Genomic DNA, 25,123 nt, shown 5'->3' with positions numbered 1-25,123 from the left:
CGTACCTGAACCTGTACGACTAGCTCCTCCTTGTCTCGACGTGATGGGTTTATAACCCTTTGTCGGGCGTAAACTGAACTAAAGAACTAAAGAACTGATTAATCAGGGCGAGATATGTGTAACGGCCACGCCAACGGGGGGATACGTGGGGACAGGGGTGGGGACACCCTTGGCGGAAGTATTCCGACCACCCGTTAGGGGATTGGTGGTCGTCCTCACACGGCCATCCACAAACTCTGCCTCCCGGACGCCTGGGATTACAGGAGTGAGCCACCACTCCCGGCGGGGCTTGCGATTTGGTTATTGGGTATAATTGTGGGAAAAATTTTACTTTATGGGAACGGGTGCCGTAGAACACGCGACGGACGTATTAAGTCGCAAAAAGTGTGCAAACCATACTAAGCCTTTTGGAAACCAAAATTCGAATGTAGTAGAACTCGTGAAGTTGAAATCAGGTATCAATTCATTCTTTTGGACTAGACTACAATTAAATGAAATTATTTTCTAATATTTTGGACGTTTTTTGACATATCATTTTCGAATTCTTCCAACATACTTCGGGATCTGGGGGAAAATTGGGGCTTTGGGTGGGGAAAATATATAATCGTATAAAATATTGAAATTTAGTTAGCCTCGCAAGTAGGAATTTTGTAAAGGAAATTTCCTAGTAGAGAGGCCATTCATTGGGAGAAGGTGTATGAATTGGCCTCGCAAGTAGGAATTTTGGAAAGGAAATTTCCTAGTAGAGAGGCCATTGAATAGGAAAAGGTGTATGAATTGGCCTCCCAAGTAGGAATTTTGTAAAGGAAATTTCCTAGTAGAGAGGCCATTGATTAGGAGCAGTACCAAGCCTTAAGCATTAAGTATAGATAGTCTTGCTTAATATTCAAACCAATAGATGATGTATTTTAAGTATTGCCACCTAACGGTGGCGCGCACTCGCTTCGCTCGAGCGCTGGGGGCGCGCGGCGCCACCCCAACCCCAAACTAGCTAATCAAGCTGGGCCGTCTGTAACGCGACCTAGAGGAGCAGTACCAAGCAGTACATTCTAAAGCATGCTTAAGAAAGTGCACGTCCATCACGTGCTCTACGTACTCAAAACGATAAAATATACAAAAACTCTATTATAATAATTAACCTAACCTTAACCTAACCTAACCTTTCACAAAGCGTGTACAAACGAACTAAATTAATTGGTTCCATTCAGCAGGTTAAGTCGGAAATCACCACGACTGTACACAAAGAGCTTAAGGACGAACTAAATTAATCGCCTTTAAAGAAAAGTACTAAAGCAAGGTTGCCAAATCCTCATCTAACTACCACATTTAAAATTCCTTCTCTAGAAATTTCCTAGTTAGATAAAGATTTCCTGCTTTTCGATACCGATTGGGCTCTCTACTAGGAAATTTCCTTTCCAAAATTCCTACTTGCGAGGCCAATTGATTAACCTTTTCCTATTCAATGGCCTCTCTACTAGGAAATTTCCTTTACAAAATTCCTACTTGCGAGGCCAATTCATACACCTTCTCCCAATCAATGGCCTCTCTACTAGGAAATTTCCTTTACAAAATTCCTACTTGCGAGGCCAATTCATACACCTCCCAATCAATGGCCTCTCTACTAGGAAATTTCCTTTACAAAATTCCTACTTGCGAGGCCAATTCATACACCTTCTCCCAATCAATGGCCTCTCTACTAGGAAATTTCCTTTCCAAATTTTCTTCTTGGGAGGCTAACTAAATTTCAATATTTTATACGATTATATATTTCCCCCACCCAAAGCCCCAATTTTCCCCCAGATCCCGAAGTATGTTGGAAGAATTCGAAAATGATATGTCAAAAAACGTCCAAAATATTAGAAAATAATTTCATTTTATTGTAGTCTAGTCCAAAAGAATGAATTGATACCTGATTTCAACTTCACGAGTTCTACTACATTCGAATTTTGGTTTCCAAAAGGCTTAGTATGGTTTGCACACTTTTTGCGACTTAATACGTCCGTCGCGTGTTCTACGGCATCCGTTCCCATAAAGTAAAATTTACCCTAATTGTGTCTTATATTTTCTGTAACTTATTAGCAAGTTCTAAAATTTTTCTAATGGTTTATATATTTTTTGTATATTATAACATCAGAGTCATGCAGGTTCGCTACTCTTTTACATGGAAAGGTACACCGGAGTGGAAAAATAACTGATATGGTTTACTCTAACCACTTCATTAGGATTACTAAGGATTTAAGTTTTAAGAGATTGAAAATTCTAAACTCCTGTACCTTTATTTTTATAGGAAATTTAAAAATAATTTCAATGTGGTATAAAATTATACAGCTAATTAAAACAAAGTTCCTTTCTAAGCTCTTTTAGGTTTTTTTATACATTAATATTTGACTCAGATTAGAATTGTGAGATTTCTAACATTGATTTTGTGAAATGGAAATGTAAAATATATTCTATTTTTCTATGGTATATTGTTGACCTGCGTGTTAATATTAAACAACTCCTGTTGTAAGTTAGAAACCAACAAATCTAGAAATTTAAAAAACATTTTTAAAGAAAATTAGTTAATTACTTCGTAATATTTAAAAATGTTTAACTACATTGGTACTAATTTTAAATTTTAATTACTGATTTAATTTTTGGAATGATTCTGACTAATATAAGGCTCAGATTGGGCTCAACTGCAAATTGTAGACTCGGAATAAATTTAAGACTTGAATTGGACTTTCAGTCTCATTATGACAGTGATAAATTGATCCACAATAGAGTAGTATCGCTCTGTAGCTTTGGGCTATGGCCGCCATTTTGAGGGCAATTTTTTTATCTATAGGAAAAAGCATGGGTGATGTTTCCTCTTTCAGTGCTCTAATGCTCTCTCGTAAAGTTCGGTTCTCAAATTCAGGTTGAATCATCTGTAGTCTGTCTGGGTTCCTTTATAACAAAACTTTAATCGAAAAGCCTCGGGTAATAGGTTAACTTCCGTAGGCACATTTCCATTCATTTCTGGATAAAATTTTCATGCAAATTATCTATTGGTGATATGGTTGTCTTTTTAATACTATCTTGTGGTGGTGTACGGTGGGACGAGTTTTCAACTTCTTTAGAATAGTTTTCCATATTATCAAAAGTGGATATAAAACAGAAAGTCTGGGAGGACCCGGTAGCCCTGTTCCATCAAAAATGAGGATCCCCCAAGCTGCCCCTAGTTTGTGCCTACCCCCTTTGGCGGAGCATTACAAATGGCGCTTTACTCGCATGTACCTGCGTAAATCGGCTGATATATTATAGTTCTTCTTCAGTTCCTTATCCACCTGATTATATAGTCTTTGGGCTGGATTTGGTGCGTCTGCTCTTTGTGAAAATTCACATGTTTGGCAAGGCTTAGGTAGATAATTGATAAAAACATTTTTGTTTTGTTTGAATGGGGTGTGCGGCTTAAAGTGTTTAACGAATTTAAAAACAATGGAATTTTAAAAGAACTACTAGAAGATATGTATTCTCAACACGAGTTGTTACATTCGCATTACTCTGAAGAAAGAGGGGGATAGTGGCTTTCTGTACGCATGGAATAATTGGGTATACAATTTAGTACTTAATGAAGAAGGAATTGACCCAGTTATAATTTATGACCCAATATATGCAAATGAACTCTCCAATGTAGTACATTGGATAGCTTGGCAAAAAACCTCAATAAAATCCCTGTAGTTTTGAGGGGAATTAACAACGAAGGTTTATTTATTGCACATGATTCCCTAATGCCGTATGTGTCAACAGTTACAAAAATTGTTATCGGATCAGTTTCGCCTCTCATCTGGTAGAAATAATCCAGGGAAAACAATTAAAGAAACTACTTCAGTTGTGAAAAATGATTAAAATTTAAAGAAACATTTTTAACTATAATTCGAAAAGTCCCAGCGGTGATTGAGAAAAGTTTCAATATAAAATATTATACACGACAGGCGACATGGGACATTATCAACTGAAGTTAGTAATTTAATCAGGGTACAGTTATCCACTTTTTATTTCTTCAACAGTGTATTAGTTGTTAAACAATTAATTTCATCCCCCTTTTCTTGAGATACAATTGAACCCAAAATCTCAGTTTGCGATTCTGCATTATTACCTTGGTTATTACTATCATTGATTAAATAACCTTATAGGGTTATTTAATCCATGTTACTATACTAAAATTTGTCTGTACATCCCTATCTACTGGAATTTTAGTTAAGCCTTGGTTTAAATCTTCACTGGTTTGTATAGTACCAATTGAATACAAATCTTTTATAAATAAATTACACTGACTAAATTTATATTTCGGCTTTAAAGCTAACTCTTCTGGTGTATATTTCTTACGAGTTTGAGCCACGCTGAACTTAACAGAGGCAAAATTTTTGAAAAAGGAATAAATTAACCAATGTGACAACGTCTTCGGGAATTTTACCAAGGAATGCTTCTTGGTTTTACCGCTAGGTTAGCTAGCATCGCCCATCTGAACTATTTCCTCTGACCGTGACGTCATGAGACATAGGCCAAACGTAACAGAGTCGTTCCTGATTGGCTCAATCATTGTATAGGGGAAACAGCTCCTCATTTTTGAAGGAAACCACTGAGAAAGCTAACGAACCCTTTTCCTCCCAGACTTTCTGTTTTATATCAACTTTTGATATTATCTTCTATGGTTATATCTCTACAAGTGACATGTAATTATTATGAAAATTTAGTGATATACCAAGTCTTTGCTGCTGAACCAATTCATTAATAAAAACTTTATACTCTTCCTAGAAAGAAGGCATAATCGAATTATCTCTAGAAATTTAAGTTACTAAAAACTTAAAAAGGCTTAAGTTAAGGAACCAATTTCATTTAATATTTCGTAACTATCCAATTTCATATTTATTTATTCTTATCTAGCTGACTTTCTTCCCCACTAATTCACGTTTTGATTGGAGTATTATTATACTAGATGGTAAATTTAGCGTTGGAATCCAGTCCTGGGGCTCCGAAAATGTCTGCTACAAACCCTCAAACTCGACGTTGGGCTCCAATTTTTTCTGTGTTTTTTTCTTGCCTAAAGGCGAGTTATCTTCTATGGAAAGCGATTAAATATAATTAATTGAGCTCCATAAATACTTTTACAACCAAAGATACTGCATCAAACCATATTTAATTTAATAACTTGTGTTTCGAAGTTACCCCTGAATTTTTCCCATACAAAATAGCTGGCGCGATTTCAAATATGGCGTCTAAAAGAAACAAGAATATGTTTGGCGCATGCTCACGTCTCTTCCCCTTTTCCGCCCCATTTTCTGGCCAAAAAGGAGTAGACCAGAAATAAAATTTAAGAAGCCGCAGCGCTGCATGGTGCAAAAAGGAATAAGTCTGATTACCCGGGTTTGGAACTCAAATATTTTTTTTCATATTATTTATGCGGTTTTGGAAAAGTTGAATAACTTTTTATCTTTCCGATAACTTTTTTTAAAATTAACCCCAGGTATAAAGGTTTGATAGTGCTTTCGAAAAATCGAATAAAAAAATAACACACAAATCGACTTATGCGGGTTTGGAATTCAGGTAGCGAAATGCTTGCTTATAATCCTTGCGCTATTGAAAAGGTTACCATCTAAATGAAATCATGTGATCGCGATTCACGAACTAAACTTGACAAGGACAAAGCCAGAAACGCGCGAGGAATTCTCACTAACTTCCGTTTCCGATCAGTAAAGTTGATGACGCGTATTTCGTCACGGAATTGTAAGTGACGTAATTTACGTCATATCCCGTGAACAAGGTTTCATTAACGAAAATGCTTTTATGGCATACTTATGAGTTACATATGATTATAGCAATAAAAAAGTTAAAAACTAGAAACGATTTTAAATTTCCCGCGCTTTTTGGTAATAAAACTCATAGATGGCGCGTGCCGCTCAGCTTCTAAACAAAAAGTACATTTTATCCCCCAAAAGTACATTTTGACCTAGGTGGAAAGTACATTCCCCTGCACGTGCTCACGTGAGTGTGAGCGCGTGCAGGGGGCCGTGATCGAGTTTAATGTAGTTTTTAAACATGTTAGACTGTTTCTTTACTCGTAAAGATTTTTCTCTTATATTTGGTTAACTATTGCGTTGTTTGTTGTTATGGCTCCTCGATGTTTCATTTCCAAATGTAGAAAACGATTTGCGGTGGACGGTAATGTGTCGTTGTACAGGCAAAAGTTTGGGTTTCCTTAAGCATCGGGGCAATTTGAAATGTTAACAAACGGCGGGCTTTCAAATTGATGATTTGGTAAAAGTTACTTCAGTTCAGGGAGTCTAGTGGAACATCAACTCAGGACTATAATTACTGCAATATCCGTTTTTTAAAAACACTTTATTTAACATTGTAAATATTGGTCTTTGTTGAGTACTATCTTATGTTGTTTAACAGTGGAATGTTGAATTTAAGCAGAGTGTGATACATTTATCTTGGCTAAGCTTCTAAGAGAAAAAGCATATTATTAAATAGAAGGTAAAGTTTTGAAAAATAAGACAATTATCAGTATGATTGTTGCTGTTTAATTCAACGACTGTCGTCAATTCGTCATAAGTGTCATTCTTTAGTGTAATGTATTTTTTCTGGGATATAATTACTCTTTCATAAGGTTTTTGTTTATCTAAGTTTCTACAAACATAATAATAAATATAATATTACTTACTTTAAATGTGAAATAACCTTTAAATACAAAGGTTAATACTAAGGACCTTCAGTCACTGATTCTCCCAAAACTGACTGACATTGACATAAGTTGACATTGCCTAGTATTTTAAAAGTTGGGCCTATGTGAGGCCTAGGCTTAAATATTTTCAAACTCAAAGCGAACCAGTTGCGTAGCCAGGGGGGGCACAGGGGGCGCATGCCCCCCGAAATGTATGGTCGTACATACAAATATTTTTATTTTTTTACTTTTTTTTCAATGGTGTGCAAACAAAATCCTGGCTACGCCACTGAAGCGAACCTAAACGAAATCTTATTTATCTTCCTCACAATGGCATTTAAATATTTATTATAATAAAGTAAATATTAAAACAAAACTAAAAGTTCAAAAAAATCTTAACACTATTGTTAAATAAAAATCCAAAAACTTTGAACTGGTTCGTGTGAAACATTCCAGCAAAAACCTATGGGAATTCTGCGAGCTTGGATCGAATGGATCCTGTAAAAATCGTCTGAGCTTCTACTATTTTTAACCGCCATGTTATGGCGCTAGCGGCTTGCCGTAGTCAATGAATGGCTGCTGATTGGCTGAAGCTTAAGCAAAGACTATATAATCATTAGTCGTTGCTACAAAATGTCTTGGCGTCAGGTTCTCCCGTAGACGGGAGCATTCTAGGTAGGAGTATAAGATTTCTATGGGTTACTCACCGAAGTCATCGGCTGGAAGAGTCGGTTTTTCCGATGACTTACGTAAAAATATTATAAAAGCTACGTCATTTTAAAAAACACCGATGACTGAATAAAAGCGTTCAGCAACTTACGACGTCATTATGACGAAAAAGCTCAACGGTGGAAAATATCAAATCCATCGGGTTTTTTCCGTTGACTGCTGCTGAACGAAGCCCTAGAACCCCAGAAGTAACTGCCTCGTGTGTAGTCAATAGCACTTACCCATATCTGGTTGGAGCTCCGTAGTTACCATGGTAACCAACTATAGATAACCATGGTAACCACGACCAACTTGAAACCGTCAAACGGAAAGCTCTCAGAATTCAAATCTAGGGTACGAAGTCCATATTATCTTTGGTTAATCCAAAGATAATTTAAAGGGATCCCTCACTTACAACAGGGGAAGGCATAGGGGTCACGAAATAACTGGTTTTGAAACACACTGCAAGTCTGGATTTTATGTTACCCCTATGCCTCCCCCCTGTTGTGAGTGATGGATCCCTTTAAAGGGGCTCCAAAGTTCGGTGGCAAAAAAAAAAAGAAAATTGAGCATGCTTTTCATTCCTCCAACCCCTCACTCGGTCTTGGCAGAGGCGGGCAGAGTCAACCGTAAATTTCGTACTCTACTGACTTTACACACATTTTGCCACCAAACTTTGGAGCCCCTTTAAACTCGTACCCTAGATTCGAATACTGAGAGCTTTCCCATTGACGGTTTTGTTCAGTCTTGGAAATAACAAACGCCCACTGGTCCAAAACCAGTTTATTAATTGCTTGGACCAGTTTTTTAATTAAAATACTGGGGGTCACTGGTCCAATTTCTACTCCGACTTTTTTCTTTCTAAAACAATAAACGTCACACTAGAGATGAAGGGCTTACGAAGTTACCAGCAACCTCTAGTAGTGGTATTAAGTTACAATGAATAATGAAGTAAAACACCACGTGGCGCGATTCACGATTCGCGCCTTCTCGAATTATAAACCTTTTTATGGTTTCTAGAGTCTAGACCTATCCACATTTCACATTCCATAAAAAATAATTTACAATCGGACCAAAAGAAAAAAAATCATGGTAAGGGTCACTGGTCCCTTTTCCGGCACGTGACCTCAGAAAAATCAGGCTCCATCGGTTGCGGTAAGGCGCAAACCATGGACCGAATTTTTTTCTGAGTTCCAGCGGGAAGTGGGTAAACGCTATCGGCAACGCGCGAGAGAGTGATTTCGAATCTAGGGTACGAGTTTAAATTATCTTTGGTTAATGCCTGTAGCAGATAACTTATAAATAAATTTTGGGGCTGCAACGCTTTTTACGAAAGTTTACACAGAACGAACTCAAAGAATGTCTAGTCCGTTTTCGATAACCGGCTGTAAGAGCACATTTTTTATTGTTATTAATTTAACAGTCTTTAACAACACTAGATTCTTTAAAAATTCTATACAATTAAACATAAAATAAAAGGAAATGTATTATATTTTATCTTAATTATTTGTTTAGGACTTTAGGTAGCATTTTTGGTTAAGCCTGTGCACGCACGAGATAGGCGCCATGTCTCAATATTAACCTCTTGGGGCATGGACCACTAAAAGCATACAGTTTTATTGAGCAACGGCCTCAACAAAATTTTGTTTTAAAAAAAATGGTTTCTTCTCGGTTGGATTTTATTAACTCGTTTCGGTCGCGAAGAAAGGAAAATAATTTATAGCGGCCACTTTTAAAGCATGATAAATAGTTTCAAATCCTCACATTGTGATCTCTTTTTATTCTGAGGTCAAAAGAGCATATAAAAAATGCTAAGCCATTTTTTTTGTAGTTAGATCGGTCTATATTCTTTGGATCTGCGCACACGTGGAGACGGGAGACGCCGCTCCCACAAGATGAGAAAGGCGAGCCTCCTCGTCGTCCGATAGCGAAGGTCGTTGGGGAACACGTGCTTCAACTTTGTAGCGCCCTCGCACGCAAAATGTTTAAACGGCTGTAAGGAGCGAACCTCTAGCGCGATAGCGATACCGGTCTCGTGCAGCTGGTCTTTAGGGTAAAGTGAACATCGCCTCTCCAAATCAACAACCAATTTTATTCAATTTACCAATGCATTTTTAACATCGAAACTTACAGCGTTAACTATCGAAATCGACTAAGGTATCACGATATAAGGTAAGCCTAAGGAATGCACTTTTAGGTTGTATCTATAAATACTAGGCAAGTTTGAGAACGATTCAGAGTTGTCCCCCCCCTTGCAAATACGCTTACGTAATGTACGGATGATTATAGTTTTATCTGTATTGCATAAACTGCCTAGAATTTAGCGTTTTCCTTACGTATTGTTACATTCCAATTTAGTGATCTGAGAGGGTAAAACATGTAAGAAGTTAATTAGTTCTTAAACTGAAGAATTCACCATTAAAGATCTTATTGCAAAAGCTATTTAATGATGTTGAAGTGGTTTTCAATAAGGGCTTGAAGGTTTTAGATATTTAAGATCTTTATTCATCTTGGCTGTTTCCTTCTTGCCAATCTTAGTCTGTGATCTTAGCAACTCCTTGTGTATTTACCAAAGGTTAAGATTAATTTTACTTGTTTGATATCATCATTAAATCTTTTAGAGAATGTTTTTCAAGATTGCTCTAAAATAAAAAATAAATTCGCCTTTTTTAAATGATTCTGAAGCGAAGTTACTTAAATTTAGTTTGGTTAAAGAAAAGATTTTTCCAGCCGTATTTTTAGAGACTATGAAAGAGAACTAGTAAATATCAAATGCCAGTGTGGCCCTTTAATTAAAAAGGAACACATTGTGTTCCTACTTATATATTGTTTTTTGGTTTTTTGAAGCGGCTGTTGCTTGAAACTTAAAAATTATTTTTAGTTGCTATTAAGTTAACTTCTACCCTTTCCTATCAACTTATGATATCAGGAGAGGGTACAATATTGCTTATACTCTTGTGGAAAACCAAAAAATTCATTTTATAGAAGACTTTCTGACCTTGAAATGAAACTGATATTCATGGTTTTATTTGCATTGCATTTCTGTACAACCAATTATGATTATTATATTATAATTGAGGTTGTAGTTTTCCAAGGCCATAATCAATTTTGGACATACTTTCAGTTACAGTGGTGTAAAAGAGCCCCCCCCCCCCGCAGACCCCGCAGTGCTGGAGGGCCAGAGGGCTTCAGGGTACCCCTAAATTCTTATCAAGTAATATGCTAGATACAGACTTAAACGCCGCAAAGAGTTTCTTAAGGGGGGGGGGGGGCAGGTTGTATTAGCTACGCCACTGTTCATAAATGTATTTCAACATATTTGAAGGGGATGAAAGTGTTGGATTAATTAATGTGTGTAGGGGGTGCCCCCACCCTGTATTATTTCCTGAAGTATGGGCCCACCTTAGTATAATTTTCTAGAACCTAGCCTGTGTGTACCAGCTGATACTTTCATTTATTGTAATAAAACTGCTCAATAAGCCTCACAGGCGGGCTTCTGGTAGAGCATCTTTACCAAAGAGTTTATTTAGGAAAAAATACACACTAAAAAGTATGCATATATAAATATAAGGAAATAATAACCAATGACACTAAATCAGAGGAGAGAAAAAAATAGTGGCAAGGGAAGAAGTTAAAAATGACAATAACCACAAAAAAATCCTCTAGGAGCTTGTTGGTAGATTAGAATAAACACGATATTAGAATAATAACAAAAACAACCAATAAGTTGAATAAGGTCACAAAGACATAAGATAGAATTAAAAATAGTGAACCTTTAATTAAAGTTAAAACCAAAGTAATGAATTATTGAGATAGCGGGGAGGCCTTAGAGCGCAAATGGGCAGAGACATGGCGACGAAATGTATGGTGATTAGGTATAGTAACTAGATCATGGGGGAGGGCTTTCCAGTCAGAGATTACGGTATAGGAGAAGTGATTTTGGTGTTGGGTAGTAAGGACACAGGGGTTTTGATAATTTGAGTTAATGACCCAGAGTTTGGGGACAGGCGCATGTAAAAATATCCGAAAAGTGAACTATAAAGGGTCTGGATACGTTTAGAGGAAATTAAGCGAAGGTTGCAATGGATACGACCGGTGGTGGATTGGATTTTTTGGAGAGGTTATTAACATGACTGGAGAACTTTAAGGTAGGGTTCAAACCGGGTTGTTTAAGTCATCTCGCAGTTTGGAGAATGGAAACTTTAAAAATAGCTAATTAATATTTAAGTGTAAACATTACTTTCGCTGATAGGCCTTCCTCGAGAACCTTCTAAGTCTAATTTTAATGTTTGTAACTGCATGAATTAATTGTTACTTTATTACTGTTTAGGTTTAACGATAATGGTCATTTTTACATTTAAAGTAAATTTTTTATGGGTTTCCAACAATGTATAGTCTTTGTAAAACAATACAGTATATTATTTTTTTCTTTAATGCAGAGTTACCACAGATTACGAAAAAATCTGGGAATTTAAAAAGTAGGCTTAAAAGTTTAAATTTTTTTAAAGTGATAAAAAAAACTTCCTTAACAAAATTATAATATAAATTTAAAAGTAGTCTAATTTTGTCCTTAAAATGGTCAAGGATAATCGCTAAAAAGGAATTTGAATCTTAGATATTGTGGTAACACTGTAATGTAAATAAAATTTTGCAGCATTATTTTCATTTTTGGTTGTTGAACAACATAACTGATTTGAAAATGACTTCCCCAACTTCTTGAAACAAAAAATAATGTTAGAATTTTTTTTTTAACTTTTAGGAAACCCCCTTTTTTGGAAATCCCAAGTTCCACCCTAACATAGTTTGTTTTAGGTTCACATACCATTCCCATAAATAATTTAAAACTGGAGTTTAGATAAAAATCAAGAATGGTTTTGGGAAGTTCACTGGTCTGTTTCTTTATGTTGGTGAAAACCAGTTATATTAGATTTCTTAACTTTTTCAAAAGACATATTTTCTCCTTACTATATTGTTTATTTTTGCCACTAATGTATTTTAGAGCAGTACTTGGCTTCTAAACTGCGGGTTAATTTTGATGTGCTAAAAAAGTGGCTTATGTTATTCAGCCTCATGTGTCACTACTCCTTAAAGAGACAGATTAAAAATTTTGTTTGTAAAAAATGTGGAGATTAAAGATGTTAATTCCCACCTAAACACAATCATAAAGCAACAGATTTATGGTAACATTAAACATCCAAATTTATCTCTAATTATTAATAGCAAAACATTAGCGTTAATAGAAAAAACATATGGTTGGTTTTGCAATTTTTATCTATAAGCAAGTGGTGGCCCAAGTGTAGTACCTGGATGGTACGATAGTTTCATTTTTGCCAACTTGTTTAACCTAGTGTTTAAGGTCTGATCAGTTGAAATTATCAAACTTACTAATCAATCTCATCAAATTTAATATATTCACTGTCTAAGGACTGAGGCTTAGCGTGTTATTTTAATCGTAAAGCAAGTGGCATGCAGCTCTATCACTGCCAACTGTATTATGAAAAGGCTACTGTTATTAGAGATGGCCATGAATCTATCAGATTCTTCGAAAAAACGCGACTTTACTGGAGAGTGTGGTGCCATTTATGGCAAAGGAAACTAAAATTATAAATAGCCAAATGATACCGTTGTCAAAGAGTTTTACAACTTATACTCTATTATAAACAGTCACAAAAAATCAAGTAAAAACCATAATATTTATTGATTGCGGCGCAATACACTTGAAATTTAAATGCGATTAACAAAGGGTTCGTATAAAAAAAAATTATCGTTGCCTGAGAACATTTTGATGATTCATGGCATTATGGTTGACTTATTTGAGTTTGGATAGTCCTGTCGATGCTTTTCTACTACTTGCATAAGGTACTGTTTTTGCTCTTCTTGGTTGGTAAGTATTCCATTGAACGACTGAATTAGTGAAACTCCACGTTCGGCTGCATCATTTACCACCTTCAGTTGTTGGATTCTTTGACGACTTTCAAGGAAACTATTCTGTTTTTCCCAAGTACTGGATCTTGATTAAAAAAATCCGTAGTAATATCCAAAGCTTTAAATAATTTGAAGGTGTTTTGTGACACGAAATCGTACAACTTTCGTTTGAACTGTAGTTGCGTGACTGCGTCAACTGTAACACGTCGTAGAGGGTTGTTGGAACCTTTATTTTTCAATTCTTTGACCATTTTCCCTTTTATTTCAGAAGACACTTTAGAATCAAAAAAGGCTAATCCGACCAGTGCTTCACTTAAATACCATAAATGCCCTGTGATTTTTTTAATTGCAGCATCAGCAATGACTTAGTTTGTTTTCTTGTAATTATCAACTTCCTGTAAGAGTTTTAGGTCATTGTCAGGGGCTGATGCAGCACAAGGAGACATATACCAATATTTGAGATAAATTTGAAGCACAAACACATTAAAGAGTCTTAAGACTACTCAGTTCTTGGGCAGTTAATTTGAACTGCGAGCAAAACAAGTAGATCTTCAGACTGTATATTATCTTAACCATCCACTAGATCGATTTAAAGCTCCAGGATCATGAATTCTTTTTACAGTGTCATCACCCAGGAATAAAAGAGATAGTTGCAATAACTCTTTGTAGTCATCTTTGGGTTGAAATGTGTTAAGCTGATCTTTGATGAACTCAACAATATGTTCTTTCCGTGGATTTAATTGTTTAGCAACGGAATCGTCTTTAATACCACTCTTGTATACTGTTTTGTCTATCTTTTTCCAGCAGTCAGAAAACCGTTGGAAAATTTTGATATTTGGTCCACTCGTCGGGCCCATTAAAGCATTAAACTCTCAATAATAATCTCCATAACATGGTGTCGGCAAGCTAAGCTATTAAGGTCTCTTTGTAGCTTCTTTTCAAGAAGTACGCATGTACCAGCTTTAACTCCACTGTTACTAGCTGTTGTATCGAAGCACATAAACTGAATATGTTAGCTTAAATTCCACTCTTCTATTAAATTAAAATTGGCACTTGCTTGTGCCTCTGAAGTTCCATTGGAAATTTGTGGAACACCTAGTAGCTTCATAACACATTCAACTGATACAATAACTGCGTGACGATCAACTTTCTCCTTCGACCTTAAAGCTGGAAGCAATTTTCCATCCCATTGGACTGTTAATGGGATAGATGGAGAAAATGCTCTCATTTCATTGGAAATGTTCTCTCAATATTCTCGATGAGCTTGTTGTATTGACTCCCTATTAAGGGTAAAGTCTGGAGGATGGTGCCCCATAGATTGTGCAGTAGCTGACAAAATATAGACAGCATTTTGATCACTTACTTTGGTTCAGTCCAAAGCATATGAAAGTTCAGGAGTTACGATGTTTTGACCACTTGGTTTTTTGGAAATGTTGACCATGTTTGCCTCTTCACAGGTACTGCCTAGTTTTAGGTCGGGCATAAGAAACATCACTATTTTCTCAACTGGAGCTCTGAGCCAGGGGGTTGCCATCTTCGCTATCCGTATTTTCAATAGAAACATCTTCAACTTTTGCTTCATTCTTTGCTCGCTCGGTCTCCTTTCTTCTCCTTGACTCTAGTTGCAATTGTCGCTTTCGTCGTTGGTCTTCTTTTTTAGCATGAGCAGTGTCAAGCAAGCCCATGCTTCCACGCCTTCTTTTCTCTCTCTGGGCTTTCAGAAACTCGCTATCCTCTTCTATTGTTATAAGAGTCAAGCATCTGCATGAGCTATTTCAAAAAAGTCATTAAACACACTCACGAATGCAGTTTCCTTCCCTAGTTGTTGTGGTGTTCGCCTCGATGCATTTTTTTTAAATTTTGCCACTTGAAGTGTAGTTTTTTAATAATAATAATAATAATAATAAAAGGCTTTATTGGATGTCTCTTTCAGAAAAAAAAAATTGATTTACGAAGAGTATTAATTTAAAAAATAAAATAAAAATAAAATAAGGAATTTAAACTCTGAAATATAGTCTCAATACAATTCTATGTCCATGCTAATAATATATTTTGTCACATCTTCCCTGAATTGTTTAAAATGGTCTTTGTTTTAATTCGCTTTTCATATTGTTCCACAAACTTATTCCACGATGTTTAGAACTCTTATTACGTAAGGATGTTTTTAGATGGTCAGAATAAAAGTCTAGTTTAGAACCGCGGGTTTGGTGTTTATGAACTTCAGCAGGTTTTCTAAAAAAGTCAAAAAGATATTCTGGACAGCGATTTTTTGACACTTTATACATAAGTATCAAGGTATTTTTAACATAAAGCTGTTTCAGTGTGAGCCAGTTTAATTGGTCTCGTGTATATGTAGCTGAGGTTCCTTTCTTCTTTCTGGCCACAAAACGTGCACCGTTATTATGAGCAATTTGTATTTTCTTTAAATTGGATTGACTGGCCGAGTTATAAAAAATATCACCATTGGTGAAAATTGGCTGTATAAGGGCTTTGTATAATATATTTAGGGTGTCTGTGTCAAGAGATGCTTGTAGCGGTCTTAGTATACCTAACGGACTGTTAGTCTTTTTAATGACGCAATCGATGTAATGTTTCCATGTTAGTGTATCGTCTATTATGACCCCAAGATATTTGTAGGACGATACCCTCTTGATTTCAGTACCTACGATCGTGTTATGATCATCTGGTTCTAATGATTTTCCATTGGGGCAAAAAATCATAAATTCAGTTTTCCCCTCGTTTAGTACTAAGCGCCTAGATTTCAAAGTGGATTTAAAATTTTGTGTTTCTTTCTCCAATTCCATCATTAATTTATAAGAGCATTATCATCCGCGTACTCCTTAGAGAGACTTGTAGCCAGAGATTGATTTATATCACTGGTATATATATTAAATAATGTCGGTCCGAGAATGCTTCCCTGGGGAACACCTTGCTGGACATTCTGGTAATCTGAGATTTCCCCACTGACTACCACAGCCGGTTTTCTATTAGTAAAGTAGGACTTGAACCATTTCAGTGCCTCCGTAGATAAATTCTTGTTCTTAAGTATAGTGTAGTTAAAAGAATGTCGTGATCCACAGTATCAAAGGCCTTACTCAGGTCAGCAAACAGGACAATTACATAGTGACCATTACTCAATCTGTCCACTATGGATTCCAAGAAGTAGAATATACTTGTCATCGTGGAATAGCCTGGTCGAAAGCTGGATTGTAGTCGGTATAAGTAATTATTTTTTTCAAGAAAGTCGTGTAGTTGTTTGAGAGAAAAGTACTCAATAGACTTCGAAAAGCATGGTAAGATAGAAACACGTCTATAATTTTCCATTTTAGTCCGGTCTCCTTTTTTATATATGGGTGCGCTTTGGCTATTTTCCAGTCAGTAGGAAATTCTGAAGTCTCATAAGAGATATTTATAATTTTGGTAAGAAACGGGGTTACTATTCCTGCAAGGCATCGTATAAACTTTGGTGGTATGTTATCCAAACCAGTAGCTTTCTTTATCGGCGTATTCTTTAAGTAGCGAAAAACTGTATCCTCACTTACCAAGTGTAATTTAAATTTTTCTTTACTTTCCTGCTGAACCAATGGGGGAAAGGGATCTATTATCCCTGCTATATTCTGTTCCCTTGACGCAAAGTAGTTACTGAATTCCGTGGCAATGTCTTTAGGTGTGGTAATTACCTTACCATTATGATCAATTATATCGATATTAGACTTTTTAGCTTTCAAAAATGGTTTTAAAGTTCTCCAAACATCACATCTGTTACTGCTCTCAGAATGAATGTTCTTTTTGAAATAGTTAAGTTTCTCACTTCGTATTTTACCTGATTTCGATATTTTTTATATTGTTCTTCCAGAAATCGTGAGCCTGATATCCTGCTCTTCTTGTAGTAAACGTGACGTAGATGCATTAAATGCTTAATTCCGTAACTTAACCATGGTGGATCTGATACACTAGTTCTCTTAGATATGAAAGGGGCATGTATATCTAGGGCTTGTAGTATAGTGCAGTTAAGTTTTTACTCCAGTATCAACATCAATGATGTTTGGCATTTCTACATTAAGTTCTTGAAGAATATCTTTTATAATAACATCTGCAGTGGATTTACGATAGTTTCGGACTATTCTGATTTTCTTTATAGTTTTATTGCAGCTTTTTTTGTTGATACACAAAATAAGGTCATGGTCTGAAATTCCCATTGGTATAACTGCTACCTGCTTAATTCTTATAGGCATGTTGGTATATATATGGTCAATAAGCGTTGTCGTTGTCAAAGTAGTTCTAGTCGGTTGCTTAATTAACTGTTGAAATCCAAATGTGCTATGTTTCAGATGGCATACATTTGTTGATACAGATCCCATTAGGTCTGTATTAAAATCCCCAAGAAAGATAATTTCGTCATTCTGTGGGTAATCAGTTAATACTTGCAGTTGAGCTTTTAGGTCCAAGTTACAGTTTTTATAATTGCCATTCGGGGGGAGGTAGCAAATTCCGATAACAGTACGTTTACAGTTTTTCCTATGGATACAGAGCCACATAGTTTCTAATTCTGAGCTAACAATGTCAACCTCAACTGATAGTAAAGATATTTGCAGTGAACTTTTGTAGAAGATGCATAAACCCCCGCCACGTTTCCTTACTCGATCTTTTCTAATAAGAGTATAGTTATTAATATCAATTGATATATCATGTATACTGTCTGACAGCCAGGTTTCGGATAGCCCCAGAAGGTCCACATTATACTTCTGTAATAAATGATTGATTTCGATTGTATGTCGTAGTAAACTTCTGACGTTCAGATGAGCTATTATCATACCTTTTTGTAGTGGTATCAAGTGTGGGTCTTGATCAGTGAGTCAGACCGGGTCATCATTACGAACCAATTTTTTGGGTTGAAGTTTCCCACCATCTGTGTCATCCAGATTCCTTTGCAAACGTGAAATAAATCGGGCTATGCCAATAGGGCGAGGCCAGTTGGTTAAGTCCAGGATCAAATGATCATACTTTCTACTGCATTCAAAATGAAATGTTTTATATTTAGAGTTGGTTGATTCATTCAGAATTCCTATATTTAGACCATCGACTCCAAGGTCTAATAAATGATTAGCTAAATCAACTTCAGTTTGTGTCCTGTGACACCGTGATATTACAAATTTTGAGTTCGGTGCAGATGACAGTTCCAAGGCTGTTACATGGTCGTTAAGACCCCAGGTTTTCTTTTGCCTTGTGTTCCCTAGTTTTACACAGGATACACCAGCTGGCCATAGCGTTACCACACATATTTCAGAAGTGTTTTGCAAGTAACTGATTACAAATGAAGTTTTCTCCAAATTATAGCTTCGTGCTTGTCGAATATGAATTGGTTCTTTGAGCATCTCCTTAAGATAGATGCGGAGCTTATCTTCTGTAGTCTTGGTAGAGCAATTTGCTATGAAATATTCATCCATTTCCTCAGCTGCCTTCAATTTACATTCATCAATGAGGTCATTTGGCATTTGGCCCAATGTAACTAATCTTCCTTTAGTATATGAATGGTATTGCTTACCGTGTTTTTTATTTCTGTTTGACTGACCTAATTTTGTGCAGTTTTTTATATCATTATGGTTCAGGGTTGATTTTGTATTATTTGCAACTAATCTTCCTGCGAATGTACATGGTTTTGGCTGTTCTGCACCAGGCGCCTCATCTATATCAGAACTGTTTTGAATTCCTTCAGGCAGATAGATTCCCTCTGTTTTTTCTTGTCGTTCTTGAATTTCACAAAAGCTGAGTCTATTGGAGATTTCTAGCAATTGTTGCGAGGTATTTTCTTTCACTTCACACTTTTCTTTTAGCATACTAACATCTGTCCTTAAGGAATCAAGATCCTCTGCGTAATTTTCATCTACTGTGTTTATGTCCTTTTTTAAAGTATCAAGTTCTCTCTTTAGTGTCTCCGCTTCGGAGACTAGTAAGCTGATGTGATCACCGCATGAACATTTCTGTTAAGATACCTGTATGGCTTTTAGTTTTTCAATATCCTGTTGCAAGGAAGTAATAAGTTTTTTAGATTCCTCCAGGTCTTTAGTAGCTGTAATAGCCCTCTGTAATCCAGCTCTACAGAGTGGACAGCAGTAGAATCTCTTAGCTTCTGTTTTAGTAATGCCCACACAAGCAATATGAAAGCTTAGCAGGCACAAGTCACAAATGGCCATGGCTCCAGCAGTTTCATCCTTACCACCATGTTTACAATTTGGCAAGCAATGTTGAGTCATTTTGTAATAAATATGACCCACAAATAGTGGTCAATAGTTAAAAATTAAAATCTTAATTCATTAAAGATTTAAAAGTCAAACAAAAGGTATAAGGAAAAGTGTAAAAACTCGAAAATAAAGTAAAATGTTTCGGTTCAGATATTCAGATTAATGACGTGGTATTGCTTCCTTGTGGGAATTTTTGCTTCATCCCAAAACGTACAGATTTCCTTAGCTGTAGTTGAGGCACTGAATTGAATAGATTTATTATCATTTGAATGCAAGTGGAAGAAAAGTCCTAAAACTTTTTTATTTGACGGAAGTTTGCAGCCACTTAGGGGTTCTAAAGTGCCCCCAACCAACCAAATGCCATGTTTTTTTTTACTTGTACTCGCCATTTTCAACATTAACAGGTCAACAATATGTTAAAGTTAAGAATGATCACTTACCATGATCAGTAACTGTAGTGTAATACAAATTTAAATACTAAATCGTTTAATAACTGTTAAAAGAAAAATGTGTGAACAGTCTTTTGCTGCGCAACCTCTATATATTAACTAAACAATATGAAACTTTCAGAGGTTGTATTTTATCACTAAAGGAACAAAGTTAGGGGGTGAGACCAACGACAATTTGAACTTGCGTTTTTTCCATGTATTTGATTGGCACCCTACTCCATACGATTTCGACCAATCATGTCACCGTGGGTCAATCGATTTTTTTTAAATTTTAAACACGGATAGATTTGTCTAAAAAACAGTGATATCCATGGTTTTAGATGAAAATAATAATAATAATAAAAATATCTTTATTGAGGATAACGATATTAGCCAAGGCTAGTTTACATAAAGGTCCTCTAAATAAATTGTAGGGGTACGGGAGACCAAGGTTTGGCCACTGAGTTATTTGTTGTCCAACCGAATTAAAACCACAGGATTCATTCTTAAAAACTCTTTATTAAACCAACTGATTACAAATTAAACTTAATACAGGAGGTAATTCGATCGTTGATCGGTCCCATGATTCGCAATGACCTCGGACTCTCCAGCACGTTCTTTATATCCATCCGAAAGCCCGCTGTTGTCGACCCTTGAACTCCAGATACGGCCGACCGCCGCTGGACTGGTGGCGCCATCTCTCCACTCCCGAGGGTACTATGAACGTAAACAAACCCACCGATGCTTCCCGATACGGCTCCCCGTTACATCTTCCCCCTCCCCAAAAAAGGGAAGCCTCGGGAAAAACCCACCAGAGAAAAAACCATATAGACGAAGTAAAGGGGAAAAAAACCCCACCGAAACAATTCTCAATCCGACAAATAAAGTCCATAAAATATCTGCAAATTCCGTACCAAAACCGCTGCCAAAGGATCCACCTCACATCCCCTCAAAAACGCCCACCGACCAATGAGCACCCCCACAATCCCCGGCAACGGAACCGAAAAGTCCGCAAGATAGTCCACCATAGGTTCGGAAAATAACCCAAGAACCTGTTCCGCGTCCCACCGGGAATCAGAAAGAATATCGCCGACACCCCTGGAATCAACCAACCGAATTACCACAAGGACCTTCCTAGCTATCCCAAAAGGAAAATACCCAACCGGTTCAAACGAAAAAAAAATTCAACACTCAACCCATCGCACCTGAGGAAGCAACCTTCCCCGAACCGGCCCCGAGAAAACCATAGACATCGCGCCAACGACCCACCTTCCGATCAAGTCCCAGCAAGAGAACCTAAACAATGGCACAGCTCAGTGCATTATTCGGAAATCGTGAATCGAGATTGGGACACAACACCAGTAAGAAACTACCAGCGGGACGAATAACCCCAGCCCTGATTCCCGGACTCCCTGATTCCCGGACTCCCTGATTCCCGGACTCCCTGATTCCCGGACTCCCTGATTCCCGGACTCCCTGATTCCCGGACTCCCTGATTCCCGGACTCCCTGATTCCCGGACTCCCTGATTCCCGGACTCCCTGATTCCCGGACTCCCTGATTCCCGGACTCCCTGATTCCCGGACTCCCTGATTCCCGGACTCCCTGATTCCCGGACTCCCTGATTCCCGGACTCCCTGATTCCCGGACTCCCTGATTCCCGGACTCCCTGATTCCCGGACTCCCTGATTCCCGGACTCCCTGATTCCCGGACTCCCTGATTCCCGGACTCCCTGATTCCCGGACTCCCTGATTCCCGGACTCCCTGATTCCCGGACTCCCTGATTCCCGGACTCCCTGATTCCCGGACTCCCTGATTCCCGGACTCCCTGATTCCCGGACTCCCTGATTCCCGGACTCCCTGATTCCCGGACTCCCTGATTCCCGGACTCCCTGATTCCCGGACTCCCTGATTCCCGGACTCCCTGATTCCCGGACTCCCTGATTCCCGGACTCCCTGATTCCCGGACTCCCTGATTCCCGGACTCCCTGATTCCCGGACTCCCTGATTCCCGGACTCCCTGATTCCCGGACTCCCTGATTCCCGGACTCCCTGATTCCCGGACTCCCTGATTCCCGGACTCCCTGATTCCCGGACTCCCTGATTCCCGGACTCCCTGATTCCCGGACTCCCTGATTCCCGGACTCCCTGATTCCCGGACTCCCTGATTCCCGGACTCCCTGATTCCCGGACTCCCTGATTCCCGGACTCCCTGATTCCCGGACTCCCTGATTCCCGGACTCCCTGATTCCCGGACTCCCTGATTCCCGGACTCCCTGATTCCCGGACTCCCTGATTCCCGGACTCCCTGATTCCCGGACTCCCTGATTCCCGGACTCCCTGATTCCCGGACTCCCTGATTCCCGGACTCCCTGATTCCCGGACTCCCTGATTCCCGGACTCCCTGATTCCCGGACTCCCTGGACTGGTGGCGCCATCTCTCCACTCCCGAGGGTACTATGAACGTAAACAAACCCACCGAGGCTTCCCGATACGGCTCCCCGTTACAAAATGAAAATGAGAGATATGCAACAGATAATCGGAACCGGGACTGGGTAAATTCTAGGAACCGGATCCAATAATATCAAAATTTGATAACCGTATCTGAAACCGATAACATCAAAATTTGATAATCGGAACTGATATTTGCAAAAAAATTATAACCGGAACCGAGAATTTTATTATGATAAACGGTTCTATAACATTTTTACCAGCATCTAGCGTATGTTGAACATTTACTAATTTTACTTTAATTAAACATACCATTATTGGTTTTTCATACAAGAACACATTTATCCTCAGTATAAAAGGAAGAGAAACGTATATTTAACTTGGATAGCTCTAATCATAAATGCAAAATTTAACCATGGTTAGTTTAAACTAGTAAATAGTAAGTAATATACTATAGAGACAGATACTTCATGGTTTAAAATAAACTTTTATTAAAAAGAATATTGGGGAAGCTTTTCGAGCCCACTCGCTCCTTTTCAACCCAGATAGAAAAAAAAATGATTTATTTTAAACCATGAAGTATCTGTCTCTATAGTATATTACTTACTATTTACTAGTTGGATAGCTCTAGGTGTGATTGTATGTAATTGACTAATTGTAGATTTATTTCCCAAGTTATTACGATCTCTTGTTTCGCATCATACAAACAGAAAACTAAAACATCCCCTATGTATTGTCAATTTCTTAGGGAAAATGAAAATAGACTCGTCCACAAAATGTTTGTTTGAAAACCGGCTCAATTTGTGGTAGTCTTCCCTTACCAAAAAATAAGTTGGATTTCAGTTTGTATTTAGTTTGTATACACATTATTAGTTGATATTGAGTTGGTATTAAGTAGGGTCAAGTTGTCAGCATATTTCAAGTTACTATTAAAGGGGTAATAAGTTGTTATTCAGTTGGTAGGAAAATACTGCTTTTGCTAAGTTTATAATTAGTTGGTTTTTAGTAGTCAGGAAATTACATAATATTTTTAAGTTGGTTTTAAGATGTTTCCCTAGTAGGATTTAAGTTGCTTTTAAGTAGTTAAATGTAAATGTTGATTCTGGTTTAGTTGGAAATAAGTTGATTAATAGAGAGGATTTAAGTTATTTTTAAGTAGGCATTTGTCCCAAATACAAACTGAAAACCAAGTTGATATACAAGTTGTCCTAAGTGGTTCTTAGCCAACTTATTTTTTGGTAAGGGTTAGTTTTGTTTTTTTCAGCCGGTAAAGCCCGGCACAAGTGGAAGTCGCTTTAAAAAATATTAGGTGTTAAATTTTGACTCCCATTTACAACCTATTCAAGTTTTAGGGGTATTTAATATCAATTAATATTAAAACACACTGGCACCATTTAGGAACTGGAACTGATTGGTTCTAAATTTTTGAGAACTGGAAACGATAAATTGAAAATTTAAGAACCGAATTGGAACTGATAAGTCGAAAATTTAAGAACCGAAACCATTGCATCCCTACAAGCGTTATCTATTGAGAAAAGAGCTAATTCACGTTGAGCCTCCACTTTCTGTAAATTACACACAAGTTAAAATTTGAAAAGGTACACCACAGAAATTGTTGATAAGTTTAAATAATTTTCACTGCAGCTACAGAAAAACACTAGTGGTTTCCTTGGGGTCCGTCATTTGCTTTAACTATGGTCTGTCTAAATCTTGCAAACTGGCTAGTTTATTATTATTATTATTATAATATTAGTAATAAAATGCCACAAAATTGATTATACTTTAAGGGTGGGACTACATAATATTGTATTTTGAGGATTGATAAGGAATGCCTGGGTCACCTGATGGATGATTCTTAGGGTCTTTAATAGGGGAAAGTACAACATAACAATCTAAAATATTGTAATATTTGATATGTTAACTATTTCTCAGCGGGTACCACCTTTCCAATCCCGGGGGAATTTTCAATGATGAAGTCACTATAAACTTGTATATTTGGTACGCTCTTTTTTTTGTTCATGGTTATTTAAATTTTTTCAGGGTTTTGGTTTTTGAAGTGCATTACTGTAGTAGCTTCCAGGCATTAGATTGAAATGCCAGCTGCCGTAGTTTCATGTGATGAAGTGCTGAGTAATGGAACTCCAAGCTCGCCTAATGCGCCCAATGGTGGCACTGCCTGTGATAATGATTCTGAGCAATATGGGAAGATCCAAGTTATATCGAGTGCAACTCCAAAGATAAGTGATATTAGTGCCTTGCCTAGAAGTGAAACGAATGACTTGAAATACAATGAAGAAAAGCTACACAACAATAAGTGTGATGACAATGGTGAGAAAAGTGAAGACAAAATTAAAGAAACCAAAGATGATGAGAACGATGACGCAAATGGAATGTCAGAGAGAGAATATGCGTTATTTCATGACACTGGCTTTACTGTACAAATTTCTGCACCAAACATTGAGCCTTTTGAAATTCAGGTAAAGAATTTTTTTAATTTATTATTTTGCTTTTCAAAGTTCATTAGATACATTTCTAATATTTGATAGTGGTTTATTTTTATGACTTTCGAATAGTCTTTGGTACCTGTGCCTGTTAAAAGTATATTAAATTAGCTTTGGCAATTATTAACGATTAGTATATGTATTGACCAATTAACAAAGGTTTAGTCACTTGATTCTACA

The 25,123-nt window shown here is 37.2% G+C and overlaps 1 protein-coding gene across 2 annotated transcripts in view; it reads left to right on the top strand.

Moving 5' to 3' along the window:
* Window positions 1–9,239: 9,239 nt before the first annotated feature.
* The window catches only part of clu (clustered mitochondria protein homolog), a 54,147-nt gene continuing 38,263 nt past the window's right edge, over window positions 9,240–25,123 (top strand). For both annotated transcript variants that reach the window (XM_090166372.1, XM_090166371.1), the window contains exons 1-2: window positions 9,240–9,568; window positions 24,483–24,919. In XM_090166372.1, the coding sequence (XP_090022498.1) occupies window positions 24,536–24,919 (384 nt within the window). In that variant the 5' untranslated portion in view covers window positions 9,240–9,568; window positions 24,483–24,535. The remainder of the gene's footprint in view (window positions 9,569–24,482; window positions 24,920–25,123) is intronic.

This window comes from Leiobunum rupestre, chromosome 2 (assembly GCF_980474605.1).
Source record: "Leiobunum rupestre chromosome 2, qqLeiRupe1.1.hap1, whole genome shotgun sequence".
In the NCBI taxonomy this organism is placed as follows: domain Eukaryota; kingdom Metazoa; phylum Arthropoda; class Arachnida; order Opiliones; family Sclerosomatidae; genus Leiobunum; species Leiobunum rupestre.
This window is presented reverse-complemented; position numbering and strand designations above follow the sequence as displayed.